The following is a 19795-nucleotide window of genomic DNA, read 5'->3' as shown; positions in this document are numbered from 1 at the left end:
TCAAACCCTCATAACTCAAAAAACAGGATGAAATAAAAAATTAAAAACTGAGAACAGGTAGCTTCTCTTATACTACTTTTAGGAAACTGGAAATGAAAGCAATATGAAATTGTAAGGTAAAAGTCCCTGGATCATTTGACATGGAATGACCCTTCTACAGTGGTACCTCGGGTTAAGTACTTAATTCGTTCCGGAGTTTTGTTCTTAACCTGAAACTGTTCTTAACCTGAAACACCACTTTAGCTAATGGGGCCTCCTGCTGCCACCGCGCTGCCGGAGCCCGATTTCTGTTCTCATCCTGAAGCAAAGTTCTTAATCTGAAGCACTATTTCTGGGTTAGCGGAGTCTGTAACCTGAAGCGTATGTAGCCCAAGGTACCACTGTATTATTCTGTGGTACTAAGAGTCAACAGGTTCTGCAGACCCAAAAAGGTTAAAAGGAGGAGCTTTGAGGTCCAGGATAATCAACAGGGAAATATTTAACATGTTGACCTCTGGACAGAGATTACTGAAATACTGAAAAGACACCTGAATCTGCAACGCCTAGAAATATGCAGTGGTACCTTGGGTTACAGATGCTTCAGGTTACAGACTTTGCTAACCCAGAAATAGTACCTTGGGTTAAGAACTTTGCTTCAGGATGAGAACAGAAATTGTGCTCCGGCAGCGCGGCAGCAGCTGGAGGCCCCATTAGCTAAAGTGGTACTTCAGGTTAAGAACAGTTTCAGGTTAAGAACGGACCTCCAGAACAAATTAAGTACTTAACCCGAGGTACCACTGTACTGTGATGACATCTTCAGTCAGCTTCCCTAAAAAGGGAATAATTGTGATGTGTCTAATCAGGATCAACACAATCTACACATATTGACATAAAAAGGTAAATCATCCCTCACTTCAAAGGGACAATAAACAAGTTTCCTTCAGGGAGGCACTAACAACTATCTCCCAACTTTTTGCCACTTATTTCATGCAAACAGGACCATAAAAAGACAAGATTTCCCCAGATCACCAAAAATCCAGTCAAAATACAAGCTGTATAAAAAAACAAAAATAAATGCAGGGATTATTGTCATATATGGCAATATACAGATGGGCAGCATGCTTTATGGTATTCTGATGAGTATTTTCTGTAAAGAATGTCAGGTTTCAAGTTGTCTCGCACACAAAAGAGGAAAGATTTAGACATTAGATTCAAATGTGTGGAAATACAGTATTGTTCTGCATCTAGATCTACATGAAGATAATTTTGTCAGGACTTGTAAACTAGAAGGAGAAACTCAACACCTAATAAAGTGCAACATTTTGAACATGTATATTAAATTAAAAGGTGACTGTAGGATAAATATGTAGAAAGGCAAACCACTACTCTTAATATTAAGGATAACCAAAGTGAAGTCCTTCAGATATTGTGGATTAAAACTCCCATAATCTCTGAACATTGGCTGTCCTAACTGAAGCTGATAAGATATGAAGTCCAAAATATTTAGAAGGCACCATGATGACTAACCACGCTTAACGCAATACAACATACCCAAGTGTACCCTCCTTGGAAAGAATGGAAAGAAGACGCTCTCTTGAATCTTTTTCCAATGTTTCTATGGAATGACATGTGGTACTGTTTGCAGCTTGAGGAATTTTGTATACAATATCAAATGATAAGGAAGGGAAATCAATCTGAAAAATTAAAAAAGTAAAATTATTGACGCAAACTATGGCATGGCAACTCAGAGAACTACTTCTACATCCCAATTACGACCTCATTTCCAGCACCCACTTTTTGTCCTCTTTCCTCTCACAATAAAATAACAAAACATCAAAGCCACAGACCATAAAGATCAAAAAGAACATTTAGTGTGAAGTGTTCTCACAAATAATACATATAGTATATAATAATGACGTTTCCATATGACGTTTGTCATTGCAAAATGTGACTTACAATATATAAAATATATACATTAAAACTGGCATGGGGGGGGGGGGAATCTCAAAGACAAACACTGGATTAAAATGCCCCACCCACTCAAGGACACCACAGATAATTAAGAGCCAAAGGCCTTGTAAAAAGAAATGCCTAGTGCCTAAATCTATGTAATGATGGCACCAGGCAGGGCATCCTGGGGAGAGCATTCCACAAGTGAGAGCCACCACTGAATAATCCTGTTCTCATATTGCCACCCTCCAGACCTCCCAAGGAGGGAGACCATGAAAAAAGGCCTCAGATGATGACAGCAGGGTCTGGATCAGTTTATATGGGAAGAGGCAATCCTTGAGGTATTGTGGTCCTGAGCTGCGTAAGGCTCTGTAGGCCAAAACCAGCACTTTGAATTAGACCTGGAAACTAATTGGCAGCCAGTGCAGTCAGGCCAGGATTGGTGTTATGTGCCCAGACAATTAAAAATAGCTTTACTGTGATGTGCAAAGCGGACCTAGAATGCAAAATCGACCAAATGAAGCTACAAGTGGAGCAGCCCGTTTTAAAATGTTCCCTAGAAGTTATTACAAGTAACTGAAGTACTAGGAAGAGAGGTTCTAACTTTCTGTTAATTTTTTATTTACATAGGAGCACATTCAAAAGTATTATGGCTGCCAGCAGTTTGAAGTACTACAGTCTCCCTCTACCACACCATCTCATTACATTGTATGTATAGGCTAGACATCATGCATCACCACTTTGGGATGCAAAGGTCCATACTCAAGTACAAGGATCTATGTATATTTTTGCAGTTACAGCATACTGAGAATGTGATCCTTGCAATCATTTCCCAGCATGCTTATCAGGATGATAAAATGGTCTGTTAAACTGCATTAAACACTCACCCTTGCACAAAAAAAGGGTTGTATGTATAAGAACTTGTAATGTGCAAATCCCTCAGACAGAGATCTTTAAGTCTAAACCCTCACAGGCAAACTACATCACAGAGGTTTTCATATTTCTTCATCACTCTGCAGTTATTTTACTCTTTTGTATGTGCATGGACTGCACAGCCATATACGAAAAGGCTAAAGCAGAAAAAGGCCAGATATATCCTCTCACAGTTTTGCAAAAAGAGTCCAAGTAATGACGAGATACAGCACTCAAATTTTCATAGTGGATTAAAGAAGATGAGATTGTGAAGGGATCATTTATTACTACTCAAATAATTCTGCATAGGGTATAAAAGCTTTTATAAGCAATTAAGAGGGAACTAGCATTACCTGCAATACTATTCTTTCCATTAAATTTCCTTTTTTATGGACCGCTCCAGGGACAAGGTTTGTGGGAGGTGTCCAAAGGTGTAAAAGTTTTGTTCCACAAGTCAACATTCTACGGACACAAAACCAAGAAGAATTTAGTGCTCTGTGCAGAGAAAGAACTATCAGTTACAAAATGATAGCAGTTGGAATGTGAGGACAGAATTTGCTTGTTAAATCAAATAAAGAGCCAACTTAAGCAGTTATTACTAGGAAGAAAAAACAAGTTTTGTTTATAGAATCATCTCAGACCTGATTCATATACTTCAGCATCAGCAAACTTATAAAGATAATTTTCCATATGCTTATAAAGATAATTTTCAGAAGTCCTGAGCACTGTGGACCTATGGATTGAAATCTTTAGTAGCATATTTGATCAAAATTCATGACCTCTGCAAGCAAAACAGGAGGCATGAAAAGTCTGACAAGGATGGAAGCACCAAAAAGGAGACTTATCCTCCCTCTTATGGCACTGCCTTCTTTTTATCCATCTCCATGAGAATGTCACCTAATGAATTGTCATCTCCCACAAGCTCCCTGCCATCAAAAGAATCTGTTGCTAAGATCAGTCTAGTTGGGATCAGTTTCCTCACACAATGCGTCTTGATACTATTTCTGCTGCCATAGCATGAGACACAAATGGGCTGTGTCCACAGATCCATCTGCCACAAACACAGCAACCTTAAAGAAGTTGAGAGATGTTTTATGAAGGCAATCTACATCTTAGAGTGGAATTGTTGAGGATGTCGCCCATCCGTCAGGACAGCTACCTTAGAGAAGACCACAGTCGTGCAAGATGCTCATAGTGACAATGCTGCTGCTTCATGCACACATTCAAGAGTAAAACTGAATTAATTCAGGAGGGATAATTAAAGGAAGGAATTGAAGGCTGAACCCAGGTAAGAAAAATACAATTAACAAGTAAGGAAGCCCCCAACTTGGGGTTTAAGGCAACAGATAGTCAACTGTACAATTTGGTGACAAAGGAAAGAATTAATTGGAAGGGAGAGAAGAATCAACTGTATAATTAATGGAAAAACAAAGAAAGACAGACACTGAGGGGGAAATGGCTCAGAATGAAAGACACAAATGCTGAGGAAAAGGCCTCAGGGGGTGGAGTGGGGTGGGGGGACAACAACAGAGAATCACTCACTACACTCAGAATATCACAGATCGCACACACAATGAGCCAGAAAAGACTAGGCCAGAAGAGCACCAGCAAAATCCTGCCACTCCAAGACAGGAGTAATCTACAGGTTATTTTGAAGTGGTAATGTTTTTTCCTGCCTTCTAGCAAGTGGAGGATGACAACCCACTTGACTGTGTTCTGTGTTCTTGAAAAAAGGCTGTACCTGCAGTATTCCTTAAGTTCACCCTGAGGCTGCTAACATATAGTACCAACAACATCTGGGGGGCCCCAACACCTATTAACCTTAGCCACCATGGCCAATGGTCAAGGATGATGGGAACTGCTTTCCAACTACATTTGGCTGGACAATGTACTGGGAACCTAGAGAATTTTGTACAAGTAGTGGAATTTCTAGAGTGATAAAACCTTAATAGCTGAAATCTTATGAATTAGGGATTTAAGAAGTCCATAAGCAGGACTGTAGTCAACACCACTCAGTATTCAAAAGTATCACAATCCTTAACATGGAGCCAGCCTATCGCTCCACCCCTTGAAAGAATAAACATATTTAAAATATATTATTCAAAATAGGAGGTGGCTGTTATCTAGAGCCCATCCCACCTATATAATGCATTTCTCTTTCCATTTTCTTAGGTTCAATTCTGTTTTCTTTGGATTAAAATTGGTAACCTCCCTCTAACAAAACTATACTATTTGCCACAGAAGACATTTTGAATACTCACCGCCTAAAATCAAAAAGAGGTAAGGAAACTTGACCCAACATTTCAGGGCCTTTTCTCTGTTTATTGGAATCTGGTGAACTACCACCATTTTGATTTAATATTCCAAAGAGGGTAAGGCATAAGATGGATTCTAATGGCAACTGAGAGATCTGTATAGGAAAAATTATTCTGTAAAATAAAGAAATAGAATCATTAGGAATTACTGACAACTATGCTTTAAAAATATATCATATGTTCAAGAAGATCAATACGTAGTTCCCCCATTGCTAAAACAGTGCTTTATTCTCCATTGCCAACTAAATGTAGACAATTGCACTATTGCAATCTCACTAACCTTCACCATACTTCAACAGAAACCCCTCTTACATGCACAAAATATTTCATGCAATATTTATAAACATTAGTGACAAAGAAACAGAGTCATTAGAAGCATGATGAGAAATGAAACAGGAATAATCAGCTGACTTTTGTAAAGCCATGCTTTTAATATGGTGATGGCTATTTCCAACATCCATCACTTTTGTGTAAGAAATTGTTTGCCATCTGGGAAAAAGCACATGCCTACTTGGTTGTATGCACATGTCTCATATGCCATCAGCTTCACACAGGATTCCTCCTAGTTTCCCACATGAGGAAATTCCCAGTTCTGTATAGGAATTTCCATTGTGTGGGAAGCAGCTTGATCCCCAAGACAATCCTGGGGATGGGACCTGGGCTTGCAAGCTTCCTTCCTTGTTTTCTTCACCAGCTGAATACATTAATAACTGAACAGTAGAACAACACCAGTTTTATTTTTAGTTATTTCTATCTTGAAAAGCTGGGAGGTTCTATGCAAATTATGCTGAAGGACCTGGTAAACTATTCAGAATTTCATGCACTGACAGAGCATAGAAAATGAAAGACACTGTTAACTATGTGGTCTGACGGAATCACTAGCATTAATTAACTATCTCAGGGGGTGTGATAACTACTGCTCAGAGAAACCATAATATTTTTATGAGTCAGATAAATAAAAAATCACCACTTACAATTCATCCCATTTAATCAAATAGAAGAAATTCTTATAAGTGCCAACCTTCTTGGACTGCACAGGTTTGAAAAGATCTCTTCCATTGTGGGTAAGAGAACAAACCAAATAGTATTTTTCATAACTGTAAAAGGGAGACAAACATTATGATGAATCAAAACATTGTGATGCGTGCGCAATGGGGTAAAAGGTGCGTTTTGGTTTAGTTACTCACACAGAGACCCAGCTACTAAGGATTCCGTGAGCTGCAAATATTGTGAACTGGAGGTGCTCTGTGGCGGTCCATGCTTCTTTAGTGCTTTTCTGAATCTTTGGAGTGTTTAAGGGACTGCTGCACGAGTTCAAGTGGAGTTGAAGAAGAGCATATACTGCTGAGGTCAGCTGATCTATGCTCGCTTGCAGAGGGTTTTCAAGTTGCAAGGCACCTAAAATAAAACATTTTGCTTTAGGAAGGTAACCATTAAAACAAACATTAAAAACAAAATTAGATGCAAGTTTTGTACTTACCAACTGCATTCTTGCTAGTCTCATCAGAAGATGTTAGAGACACCTGTGCAATAACATATGGAAAACACAATCCTCACACATGTGGAAAACCCTTGGTTACGCTATACTATAAATGAAAGTTATTCAGGTATCCAACCAATTGTTAAAACTATCCTATGAAAATTTCATAATAGTTCTTTCCTTCTTTACTTCTGTAGAGGCAAAATATGGGTTTCTTGTCACCTACTGTAAATGCCACAGTTCTCTCTGCCCTCTCATCCTCCACTGTAAAAGTACAGAATTGGATGTGGGAGGAGGAACGTCATCACTATCACTGCCCCAAGTCCCTTCAAAGGCTGTAATTGCAGAAGGACAAAATTCACCATGCTCCAAAACCCTCCCCCCTCATCAAAAAAAGAAGAAGAAACATTTTCCATTTACCTCACGCCATGCTTCTTGGCTAGTGAAACAAAAACCTGTCTTTCCCAAATTTGCCCTATCAACTTATCTGCAGGTAATGCGGGGGATGGTTTCTTATATCTCACAAAGCACGTACACACCACAAAATATGGCAAACCAATTACCTCAGGACTCACACTCCTTGGAAGGTTAACTGCTCTTCTTAGCTTCTTTACAGATGTTGTAATTGCAGGAGTCTCTACCCCATCCAATGTATAGCAAATTTTTCGAACAGATTTAATGATATGATCTACAGCTTTAGTCTGGTTCTGATGAGAAAAGCACATGACAGAGTTATGAATTAGGAGTCCAATTGTGTGAGTACGAACACAAGATTCACAGCAGCCAAGCTATCCCTGTCCAGCAAAGGGTGTATAGCCCCTTATAAAGATCTATATGGATTCTCATTTGTACTCTGAAAAATACACATGGCCACCACTGTTTGTTTTTAATGTGGAGGAATGTGGACATGGGGAAGTATGGACCAGGGTGGTGAGACTTAGCAGATTTGGAGAAAGCTGCAATAGTTCAGTTCTACTACTATTAAAGGTAAAGGGGTTGCGGCGCTCATCTCACTTTACTGGCCGAGGGAGCTGGCGTACAGCTTCTGGGTGATGTGGCCAACATGACTAAGCCACTTCTGGTGAACCAGAGCAGCACACGGAAACGGCGTTTACCTTCCCGCTGGAACGGTGCCTAGTTATCTACTTGCACTTTGACGTGCTTTTGAACTGCTAGGTTGGCAGGAGCTGGAACCGAGCAACAGGCGCTCACCCCATTGCGGGGATTTGAACCACCGACCTTCTGATTGGCAAGCCCTAGGCTCTGTGGTTTAGACCACAGCGCCATCTGCTAAAAAATATTTTTAGCCATCTCACCCCTTGCTTTTTCCTGTAAGACCAATTGCAGTTGTTAACAGTCGTCAACAGGTTCATCACACCTATCAGCCAATCACCCATTCCCACCACCCTTCTGAGTAATACCCTTCCCCACCCTCTCACTATATATAAGGGTCTGGTGACTTCTGTTTCAGTGTATCTGAAGAAGTGTGCACGCACACGAAAGCTCATACCAATAACAAACTTAGTTGGTCTCTAAGGTGCTACTGGAAGGAATTTTTTTATTGCCACAGAAGTAAGTTTAGCACAGCAAGAGATAATGCTTACCTCATTCTTAAGTAGTTTATCGACTTGATTATGATAAGCTTCCAACAGCTCTTCAAGAGACTGACTGAAACGAACAATGATTATATTACTATATGCATTTGTAAAAGAAATATACTGACAACTTGGAGGTAATTCATTTCATTACAAAGGATGTTATGACAGTGGTTACCTTTGAATGTTTTCTCTGAAAAGCTTTTCTACATGATAAAGATGCTTCGTCAAATCTACAGGTGTACTGTCATCATCTTCCTAAAAATGAGAGATATACAAGTTATTTGAAGGCTATAACCACATGTTTCTTCTAAAGGAATTCTAAAAAGTAATATAAACATGGACAGCAATTTGTCTGGAGTTTAGAAAATGAGAATTTTGGCTCCCCCCCCCCCACTCTTCCTTTAAAGAATAAAGTGCACAAATATCTACCTTCAAATACTCTAGTTAAGGGTTGGTCACAAAGTCTATAAACTTGTAGCAATATTTTTCACTCTCCAAATTCTATTAACTATTCACCATGAATCAGTGAACCAAACAGGAATTTTGAAAGCCAACTCACTTTTTTTTTACTGTAAAATCCATTTCAGGTTAACTAATGTTTTAGGCGGTAAGCCAAAACTGACCTAGGAATACGTAAGTTTAATTGAACTCAGTGGGGCTTGCTTTGGGGCAGACATGAAAAGGATTGCACTGTTAGCCCTTAAGCTCTCCAATGAACCTATTTCACCTCTACAAATACTTTAAAAAGCCCGCGGCCAGGTGCTAAAGAGCTCTATAATATGTACAAAATGTTTATATGTGCACAGGAATTTCCTGCATTTTTTGCTTTCAGCCCTATTCATTGTGATGACTGCTGTTCTAAGGATGCTTTATTTTCTTTGTTTTTTTTTAAACAACGTACAAACAGAACAGCAAAAAAGGAGAGGAAAAGTTGGTTATGTTTAACACAGTAAATAAATATCTTGGAGAATCCAAAAAAGCATATGGATTTAAGTTTATTTGTGCCTTATCACAGATGAGGAAGAGTCCATTTTTCAACAAAACAATCATAGTTGTGTCTAACCTTTTTGAACTGAATCATATTGGTCAATTTAACCATGCAAGCTATATCTCAAACTAATCAGCTAGTCCTCCAAACTTGGAGGCCAGATTTTGTTTCAGTTATAAAAACAGTGATATGGGCTGCACTTAATAAAGGATCATCTTCCTGTTGCCCATAGGCAACCAAAAAGAAGCTTCAATGGGTCCCTTGGCATGGTATGTCCTGTGATTATTTCAATTTCTTTAATGTTAGTACAAAATTTTGTTATTTTATGACAGTTCAAAAAGATGTGTAAAACATCTAGTACTGGGCATCTTACTTCTCCAACAAATACTACTTGCTGTTTTAGATATATGGCTAAGATGTTTTAATGTTAAGTAACACCTGAAGATCATTTTACAGAAACTTTCCTAAGACCTACACTAATAGGTCACATTCAACAATACCATTTGGTTGACAAAAAATAGCTCTATTCTAGAGTAAGAATTGTGCTCTGATCTTTAACATGTTGGATAAATTTGGAACCCATGATCTGCAAAAGAAGAATCCCGACGGAGGAAATGTCTGCTGTTTAACTGGATTAATATCCAGTGTGGTTTTTTCTGAGGGGGTATGCAGGGGTACGCATACCCCAAAACATTTTGTGAATCTTTATACTTTTGTCCATTTACTGTATTTATTTCCCCCGATTTGAACTATAAAATGGTGATTTTCTTGAGTCAAAATGAGAGTACCCCTAAACTCTTTTTGTTTTTAAAAAAAGCACTGTTAGTAGGACTAATTTTTATTAACTATAACAATGAGAAAGAACCTTCCTAATTCAAGAAATAAGCTAAAAATTGTTTTGTTCATTCCTTTATTTCATAAACTTTAAATACCACTTGTTTCTAAACAAAAACAAACAACTTGAAAGTGGTTTACAAAGAGAGCATAAAACAATATAATGTAAAGTAAAAACAGTTTAAAATGGGCATTTAAGAAATGTTTAAAAAATTAAAAACAGCAATCAACCAAGATTAACATTCTATGTATCTGGACTGGCTTGTCTTATAAAAGAAAATTAGATACTTGATGCAGTGTAGATGACAGGGCAGGGGCGAATTATAGTGCTTTATCAAGTTCTTTTAATGCTTTAAGGAAGTGTTGACAAAATAGTACAGAATATATAAAATGAAATCACTAGCAACAAGTATATATTTCTCCGTGCTCCTGAAATGTTTTTTTAATCCTCACTTATAACTATAATGAAAACAAGTTATATTTTTCCTCAGTTCCAAGCTACAAGAAGAGAGCAAGGAATGTGCACAACCTCAATAATACACATGAAATCAATAAAGTCAGGTTGTTTTGAGAATGTGTGTTCACTTTGTACTTACTGTTCGTGCCAAATCTCTGCATATAACATTACGGGTCAAGAGCTGCAGTTTAATATCCGTGTCCCACTTTCGGCAGTTCTGAATGTATTCATGGCTTCCTACACCGTGCTTACTGTAAAAGAAATGCATGTGGTTGCCTACCATTTCAAATTTGCAAAACGTTTTCTAAAAGATTTTCCTGGAAAGTAATAGTGACTGGAATCTAGAAAGCAACACTGTGGTCAATGCAGACGTAACATGCCTTTGCAGTCAACATGTGCTCCCTTCCTCACTACTACCCACTCACTACTGCCCTTGCTTCTTCTCTTTTTCTTTGTTAACTATGGCTTAGCATAGTTGTGTGATGAGTCTGGGAGATACAGCAGGCTTCAAAACCACCCAAAAAATCTGTTTGAGAGGTGGAGGACCCTCTTTTCCAAACATATTTTAGGTGCAGAGTAGAAGAGGGATCAGCAAAAAATCTCTTCTCGGCTATACATACAAGTCGTCCCCCCCCCCCCCCGTGTCCACACGACATCATCATCAAAATGAGAGCCTGTATTTAATCCAGATTTACTCTTTTTGCAGAAAATCCAGTAAGTTAACAAACATTTGCATTATTTGCAATATTCTCTTTCTGAAAGCACCCTAAGCCCACTTAAATATTGAGAGGGAAAGTATCTGCTTACTTCTGCAAAACTTCTTCTTGTCCACAAACCTTCAAGATATAACTGTCAATGTCTACATCATTCAAGTCATCATGCACCCAGCAAAGTGCTTGCATTATTATAAGCTCAACTGGAGAACTTGCTATTTAAAGACAAAAACAAAAACAAAAAACATAGAAGACAATAGTTAAGAAAGTACTATTTTATTCTGCACTAACTCTTGAGGTTTTTTCAATTTAAATGAGTTAATAGACGTTTATATGAAATATAATTTCTATTTCCAGCTGATTTAAGTGCAGAAGTCCTTTAAAGACATAGAATCCAGTACAAGGTAACGTATTAGGGGAGTGGTCACTATCAGAGTGACCTGGTGACCATACCAGAATATGCAGTGAGTTCTATGAGGGTTCTCCATAAAAAGATCAATGACATGTCTGCAAGTTTTCAACTACAAGGAAAATGATTTGTTCACTATACTTTAATTTAAACTGCTTGATTTAAGAGAGTGGCGGTGATAATCTAAATAATAAAATGTTACTTCAGAATCCAAGCTAGCCAACTTTATCACACGGGAGATGGCTTATTCCCAGACTTATTTAAAAGGCTGACATGACATGCAAATTTGACCAGGCTGCCCAATTAATAGATTTGAAACACTTAAACTAGTTCTAGTAAAAACAAAAACCCAAACCCAGCCTATTTAACAGTTCCCTAATAATTACACCAGACGCATTTGGTAAGAGGAATCTTATCTACTGATATTTACAACCAACTGAAACACAAACTGTAGAATAATGACTATTCTCATGTGTGCTAATAATTTAGGATGCAAATAATTCTTTTCATCTTGAGGTAATCTTTTGATCTATGGAAACATCATTTATAAAAAATGAAAACACCCATACCATCACATGTAAATATCACTGGCTGTTGGAAACCTTCAATTTCTATTGAAATCTTGATGCTTGAGTTCTCTCCACTGATATTTCTTTGCAACATTACTGGGCTCAGCACAAAGCCTGAGTTTGTATCAAGATTGTCATAGGGAAACTTGGTCCTCAACCTGTAAGCAATATGTATGTAAGTTCCTTGCTCTGATGAAGATAAAGTACACTTACATGGAGTTCACAATGTTACTTATTTCTTAGTAAACAGAGTTAGATTCACACAGTTAATTCATTTGCTTAAAAACTGTTTTACTTGTTTCCCCTCCACCCTATGAGACCTGTCATTGGCCTTGTACTCATGGAACCTAATGTTCCATTATCCAACAAATCTCAAACTATCTATACAAAAGATATCTGAATCAGATTTTAAAAGTGAACAAGTTTATGCAAATCTACCCACCATGGAATAAATTATGTAATCACAGAATTCAACATTTCCTAGTGCACAAATTTCAGGTTCCCCTCTTTCCCCCAATTCTCCATTACATAGTATTGTAACAGATCAGCAGGTGGCACTGTGGGTCAGAAGGTCGGCGGTTCGAATCCCTGTGATGGGGTGAGCTCCCATTGCTCGGTCCCAGCTCCTGCCAACCTAGAAGTTCGAAAGCACGTCAAAGTGCAAGTAGATAAATAGGTACCGCTCTGGCGGGAAGGTAAATGGCATTTCCGTGCGCTGCTCTGGTTCTCCAGAAGCGGCTTAGTCATGCTGGCCACAAGACCCAGAAGCTGTACGCCGGCTCCCTCGGCCCGTAAAGCGAGATGAGCGCCGCAACCCAGAGTCGGTCATGACTGGACCTAATGGTCAGGGGTCCCTTTACCCTTTACCTAAAACATCCTACAGCCATATGAATATGCAGTAAAAATTCAGAAATCAATCTTAAGTGTTTTGCTGCTTAATAACTATTTTTAAAAAATTGCATTTTTCCTCCAAACCAGTAAAAAAGCATGCATATAACACGTGACACATGAAACAAAATACTCAAGTGTCAAGCCTATAAATGAAACTATTGCTGTCATTTACTTCCTTAAAGATGTTTGCACCACACGACTGCTTACTTTGCAATGGCATCACAAAATGCTGCTTGTTCTTGATCTTGGCCATCACCATTTTTGAGAAATTTATTTCCTGTTGGCAGGTTACTGGTCCCATTGTCTGTCTGAAATTTAAGAATAAAGAAGTAAAGCAGTGATAGACATGACTCCTATAAGCCTTTCTTGAGACGTATTCCTTGGTCGCCCAAATTCAATCAAGTATGAGACAATGTGTGCATAATTAAGTATACACATGATGGAATATTGGGTGTGGACTAGCACTATAAAATACTGGCTGCTTTGCCATTTTCGTTCCCAACTTTCGAGTCTGCTTTCTGATTTACTCAAGGACTCCTATAAATCCAGATGGCTCCAACTCATACACCTCATAGATCTATTGGTATTGACTTAGAATTAATGTTTAATTCTAGTAAGCAATATATTTATTGCAATATCCAAATTTGATTAAGGGATATTGAAAAACAAAACATTTAATCAACTGTAAATAAAATCTGCTCCCCAAAGTTCTATGGTTTAAATGCAACCAATAACACTTATATCTCAAAGCTAGTAATTCCAGCCCAACACATGGCATTTATGTTAGCCCAACGGAACGTTTTCCCCTCAGCTTTTGTTAAGGGCAGATATTTAAACATCTCTAGAAATGATAGACATTGCGGATGTTATTTGAATGTGCTAGACACTGTGGAACATATTAATTTCTACTGTCCACTGTACAACCAGCTACATAAATGTGTGTTATCCCCTTTTTTGGGGTAGTTTAACATCATGCCACAATGAAAATATCAGATTCTACCTGTCTGATATTAACCCGGAGGTAAGGGTTGCTGCAAGGGTGGCTGAATTTCAATAGTATCTCTTACAGTGGTAAATGGCACGGTTTGGCGGGAAGACATTCCAATGAAATATTCTGTTACTATATATCTTGAATGGCTGCTTCTTTGTATATATTTTAAATTTTTGCATATATTTTAAGATGGTCTATATCTGTAACGCCTAAGAAAGTTTTGAAGAAAGAAGCCAGTGAAAGCATAGCTGTAGTCTCACCTGCAGTGGCTAAAGGTGGGACAGAGCTGGCAAAACTAAGTGTATTTGATTCCAAATATATTTGTTTTATAGAAAGCAGTCTACCACTGCTGAGAGTAGGTAGGGGTGGGCAACCTTCCCAGGGTTAAGTTCCACATTCCTGGGGGATGGGGAAATGGTCAGGGCCACTTATTGATGGTTGCAAATGGGATCAAAGCACATAAAGGGTCAGACACCTTGTCTAGCTGTGCTGTTCACTGAGCATTTCATTCTCTCTTACCACACACCCGTTTATTCACACAAACATTTGTCCTTTCCTCACATCATTTAGTCACCATTTACTCATTCTTTCTCTATCCTCTAGTCTAGGTCCTCTAGTCTAGACCGTGGGTTGCTCACCTCTGACTTAGAGCAATGTTTCAAGTAGCTTCAAACACTGCAGTTCCAGGTTATTGCTATCACTTTGTGCTATAAATGCCTCAAGTCTCAAGATCATAGAAATGTATTTGCTTCTGCTTAGCAATAAAATAAAATAAATAAATAAATGTGTGTTAAATTGTGGCAGCTATAGATACTGGGCATGCTCCCCATTGGTTTTTGTTTTCATATGGACATTTTACATGGATTGCTTGTTTGCCCTAAAGCCCTGAATAGTTAAAATGGGTAGAAGTGAGAGTACTGCTTAATTCCTTTAGTCAGATGTAAATTTTTTTTAGTGTGGCTCGTTGTCTGTTCAGGCTTCGAACACTTAAATGTATGGAATGTAGGGTTGTTAAGAACACTGTAATTGTTTAGCTTGGGAAAATTCTATTTTAGCCTTGTCTCTATCTTGAGATTTTGTTGTCATATATTGTTCTGGTAGATTATTATATACTGTACTGTATCTTCTGCTGTATTAATATGCTTTTGACTGTTGTGGGGGCCTTCTACCAAAAACCAGTATAGAAACTAAATTTTTTTTTAAAAAAAATCTCCACCTTAATACACAACAACTGTGTCTCTGAAAAATTTCCAGTTCAACCTGGTACTCTCATTATCTGATGATGGATTCATTTTCTGTTTATTTAAACACAGACACACATGCACACACACAATATAATCAACAGTATATATTGCATAACACATATAGACAGAAGATGGAAAAACCAGATTTAAACACACCATTATGACATAATTATAACACATCTTCACCCCAACCACACCACCAACAGCATAATCCTATATGCACTCACTCAGAAAGAGGTTCCATGGGGTTTACTCCCAAGTAGGTGGGTACAGGATTGCAGCCTACATCTGTTTAGACTGAGGCATACAGTCTCAAATTTAATATGATGATATTGCAACAGACATAAACAGGGTATTTTCTGTTCTCTGATTCCACTTTCCAAATAAAAGCAAGTGAAATGGATTATGATCTGGAACTTCTACTAAAGGAATTCTTAGTTCTAATTATTTAGTCTTAAAATAATCAGTTTTATGGCTTCTACCTCTAATTTCCATTATACAGAATTTGATGGCATTCTTGTGGAATTAAGTCCTGAAATAAGATGTGAGTAGGTTTACTTCAAAAGTCTGTGGAACATTTTATTCATGTTATTAAAAGACCTGAACAAATATTTATGCAGCTGCTATTAGTCAAGTCAAAATCCAAAATTTTAAAGATAATCTCCAGGGGAAAATGTAAAAAAGTAACTCATACAATGTCTTATATGAACAACCTCAAAATAGGAGTTGCTTTAATGCCATAGCTCCTGCCACCTGTGCCACTTTTGTGCCAACTGCTTAAATCACACATTCACTTGTGATTTAAAGCACATGTACCATATGACATGCCACAAGAGGAAATGTCCCATTTATCAGTGCCAAAATACACTCTGAAAGGCAGAATATGATTAGTCCTCCATTCAATAGCCAACAGTAAAATAAAATAACACAAGTATGTTGGTCCTGGTCTGCCATTTGTCACGTTGCTGGGTAGCATCAATTAAACCAGCTGGTACCAAAAAAATTACCTTGGCATGGATTAAGGCTGCAGCCCCTCCACCACACTACAAACTACTCTGGGGGAGCCATCGAGTGTCTTCTGCTAATACCTAGAGATCTTTGGCTCTAACCCACAGAAAGTGGCTTTTTTTTTTTTTTTACAACCAACTCCCATGAAGTACATTCTCCAATGTTCTGTGATTGTTGTAAATTGTTTTAAACGCTTTTTAATATTGTGTTTTAATGTTGTAGCCTGACCCAGGACCTTGGAGTGAAATGTGGGTAAATGATGATGATGATGACAGACAAAAAACCTAACCTGGTTTGGATGGAACACTAAAACAAATTTAGCATTATATGCACAAGCTTGCCTCTCCTCCCCTGTTCCTACAGTGTGGCCAAGAGAAGATCAGAAGCATTTGCTTCTGTTTTCAGTTAACCACAGTGCATCATTCTGTCTCAGCTGCGAACTGCAATTATTTTCAACTATAGCTTATCTTAACAAGTCAAGATTCTAAATCACAGTTTGACGTATACTTGTTTGTACAAACCATAGTTGAAACTAACCACAGTTTATCCTAGACATAGCAAACTAGCCATGTTGGAATATAATGCTAAACCATAACTTAGCACAATGTGAGTATACTGCAGTGAACCTTGAACATGCACATTCCCCTCCTGTGTGGATGGGAGGAGAATTTTAGCTGTGTTTACTTCCAGTTGCCTATTTGGCTTGTCATTTTTTCCTCAAAGAAAAAGACTGTGGCTTACAATGCAGTAATATACCAGATGTTCTAACCTCACATATCTCTTCCTACTTTCCGAGGTATAAACCAACCATTTATATATTAAGCCTCACTGATTTTATTTCCATGTAAACACGATTCTCATTGCGCTGCAAATGTGATAAAAATGAAAATAAATTTCCAATGTGCTAATGTGACTTGCAATATATTTAGTTTTGATAATATCTATGCCATTTTAAACTTTCCACAGCATCAAGGTTTCTGAGAAACTTTGTTGAAGAAAGCATAACACGTCTCCAATTTAAAGACTGAGCTTTACCTAGCAGAACCGAATTGTGAATAGAGTAAGGATTTAATTTATGAAGATATCACAGTGTTTTAACAGAAGTGAACATGACATTAAATTAAATGGCAATAGCTCCTGTGCCAGGGATTTTGCTACATTTAATAGACAACTGATTCATTAGTTTTACCTCCAAGGAAGAATGCTGAATTAAATGGTCTATTTCAGCATAACATTTATATTCTGTAGCTGGAAACAAAATTAAATGCCCAAGTCTTAGATCAAGCTAATACCTGATATTTTAATATAATTTTAATTTTGTGAATAAAAAATGCCTAATTGTAACAGCAGTCAAATTTATCTGACACATTTAGTTCTATCCTGTATTTCAGTGCAAACCCTAACTAGATGGTTACAATAAAAATGTTAGAAACCAAAATTACTGAATATAATAAAAACACCACCACACATACGAGCTGGTCTTTGACCATAATAAATTATCTTCTCTAACACCACCACATATACGGAACCCATAATCTACGATAGGGGTAGCCAATATGGTACTCTCCAGGTGCTGTGGACTACAACTCCCATCACTCCTATTGACTATCCCTGCAGAAAAAATTAATACAAAAACTACAACTAGAGAAACCCCAGAAAAGACCCACACCCTAGGCATATAAATGAGCTGACTAATCCATTTTATTATTATCTGGCTGTCATGTCATGGCAAACAAATAACGCACATCCCAACAGACTCAGAGGTCCTACATGGACATTCTAAAGAGTAATAAATGAACAGTAGGGGTTAATATGACTGCCACTTCCTACACTAGGAAAAAAACACTTCGAAATTTGAGAACCGTTGTGAGCATATTAAATCTCAGGCCTTTGTTTTGTTCTGCTGAAGTGTTATCCTGCAGAGTTGCAAAGCTTTGTTCCCATGCCAGATAGTTTTGATCATGCACGGGGCCTAAATGTCTACTTCCTCCTAATACTCATGACAGATCACACAGATGGAACCTCTTTGTAAAGGATAAACTGCAGAGATTTAGGGACCAAGTTAACAGTTTTGGCCATGATATGTGTATACTATTAATTTAGAAGCAGTTTATATATTTAATATACTACATAGAGCATTATGTGTGCAACATCAGTATGAAATATGGGATATAAGAGTTTCTAATGCCATTTTTTTAAAAGAGCCTGTTTACATGGAAAAATAATCTTTAAAAATTATTTTTTCAGCAGAAGTATCTTATTACAGTAGTTCTGCAAAGTAACCAACTACACAATGGCAGAAATCCTGAAACCACTTCCTCACAAGTAGCCCATGTGATGTCAGTAAGTCTTTAGTAGAGGAATAACCAGACTTTAAGAACTCATCACAATTAAGTTTACTTGCACATACACTGACTACTCTTAACCTACCTGAACTGTTTGTGACTTTTCGATAATAATTAAACTGAATAATAATCATCCCTCCTAATACCACACTTGGTGATTGTGGACCAATTAGTTTAGCGGTGAAATGGAGCTGCCCACAGAAAATATAGTAGTTTCTGCATTTTTAAAAAAGGAAAAGAACTCCCGGCTTTGAAGAAGCCCAGAGTGTTGAAAGTATTAGTTGGAGAATAATAATAATTAATAATAGGGGAAAGGGATGCAGAGGGCATTGGCTTGGCATATTTGAGCTGCTAACTGCTACAGTATTTCAGGGGAATTAAAGTCTGGGGTATGCAAACCATGAGATTAGGACTCCTATCACAGCATTATGTGGCGTATTCACTCCTTCCACATTCCTCAAAAAAAGTATCCTCCCCCCACTGCTATTAGATACCAAAAAAACCATAAACAAACCCCCATTCTGGAAGCCAGTTCTGAATCTCTTTGGAACTAAATAGCACAGTACGAAAGGTTTTACAGAAACGAGACCAGGCCTTCTGTTTTAGACTGGGTGGAGCCTCAACAGGAGGCTACTCGGCAACATTTTGTGGGTCCTAAATTTTTTCCTTCTAATTCCCAATTCTGTGATCCTATACTTTATCAGCAGGGTTGCAAACCAGAGCCACCCACAGTCAGGATTGCCCCAAGTATGTGTATTTTCATGAGGTTGAAGGACTTTACAAGTATGAGGAAAAACATCACGCCAAAAAATTATCGTAACCAGAGGGTTCCCTTAATCTGCGGACTTAGTGTCTCACTCTAAGGTTTGTCATCTGATGGAGCTGCATAAGGTCTACCCACAGCTGTGTACTGTTCAGTAATGAAGCAGCTACACAAACCTGGTTTCTGATGGTGGGGGTGCAAGGTGGGGGCAGTAATGAAGGTAAATAAAACTCTCCCTACTCACCGTTCTTTCTTCTGACTTCTGCACATCTAGAAGGCAATTGTCTGAAGCTATACTGCATTCTTTAGAAAATGTGACTGTAGTACTTAACAGGAACAATATTTTTTA

General features: G+C 37.9%; 1 protein-coding gene across 2 annotated transcripts in view; it reads right to left on the bottom strand.

The window, feature by feature from the left end:
- PIK3C2A (phosphatidylinositol-4-phosphate 3-kinase catalytic subunit type 2 alpha) overlaps window positions 1-19795 on the bottom strand; it is a 47295-nt gene that overhangs the window by 19745 nt on the left and 7755 nt on the right. For both annotated transcript variants that reach the window (XM_083456416.1, XM_083456415.1), the window contains exons 3-15: window positions 13303-13403; window positions 12205-12362; window positions 11321-11441; window positions 10653-10764; window positions 8410-8489; window positions 8241-8304; window positions 7200-7343; window positions 6637-6679; window positions 6344-6554; window positions 6131-6253; window positions 5103-5270; window positions 3195-3303; window positions 1531-1673 (exon numbers count right to left, since the gene is read on the bottom strand). In XM_083456416.1, the coding sequence (XP_083312542.1) occupies window positions 1531-1673; window positions 3195-3303; window positions 5103-5270; window positions 6131-6253; window positions 6344-6554; window positions 6637-6679; window positions 7200-7343; window positions 8241-8304; window positions 8410-8489; window positions 10653-10764; window positions 11321-11441; window positions 12205-12362; window positions 13303-13403 (1577 nt within the window). The remainder of the gene's footprint in view (window positions 1-1530; window positions 1674-3194; window positions 3304-5102; window positions 5271-6130; window positions 6254-6343; window positions 6555-6636; window positions 6680-7199; window positions 7344-8240; window positions 8305-8409; window positions 8490-10652; window positions 10765-11320; window positions 11442-12204; window positions 12363-13302; window positions 13404-19795) is intronic.

This window comes from Podarcis tiliguerta (assembly GCF_965153285.1).
Source record: "Podarcis tiliguerta genome assembly, chromosome: 1".
Lineage (NCBI taxonomy): Eukaryota > Metazoa > Chordata > Lepidosauria > Squamata > Lacertidae > Podarcis > Podarcis tiliguerta.
This window is presented reverse-complemented; position numbering and strand designations above follow the sequence as displayed.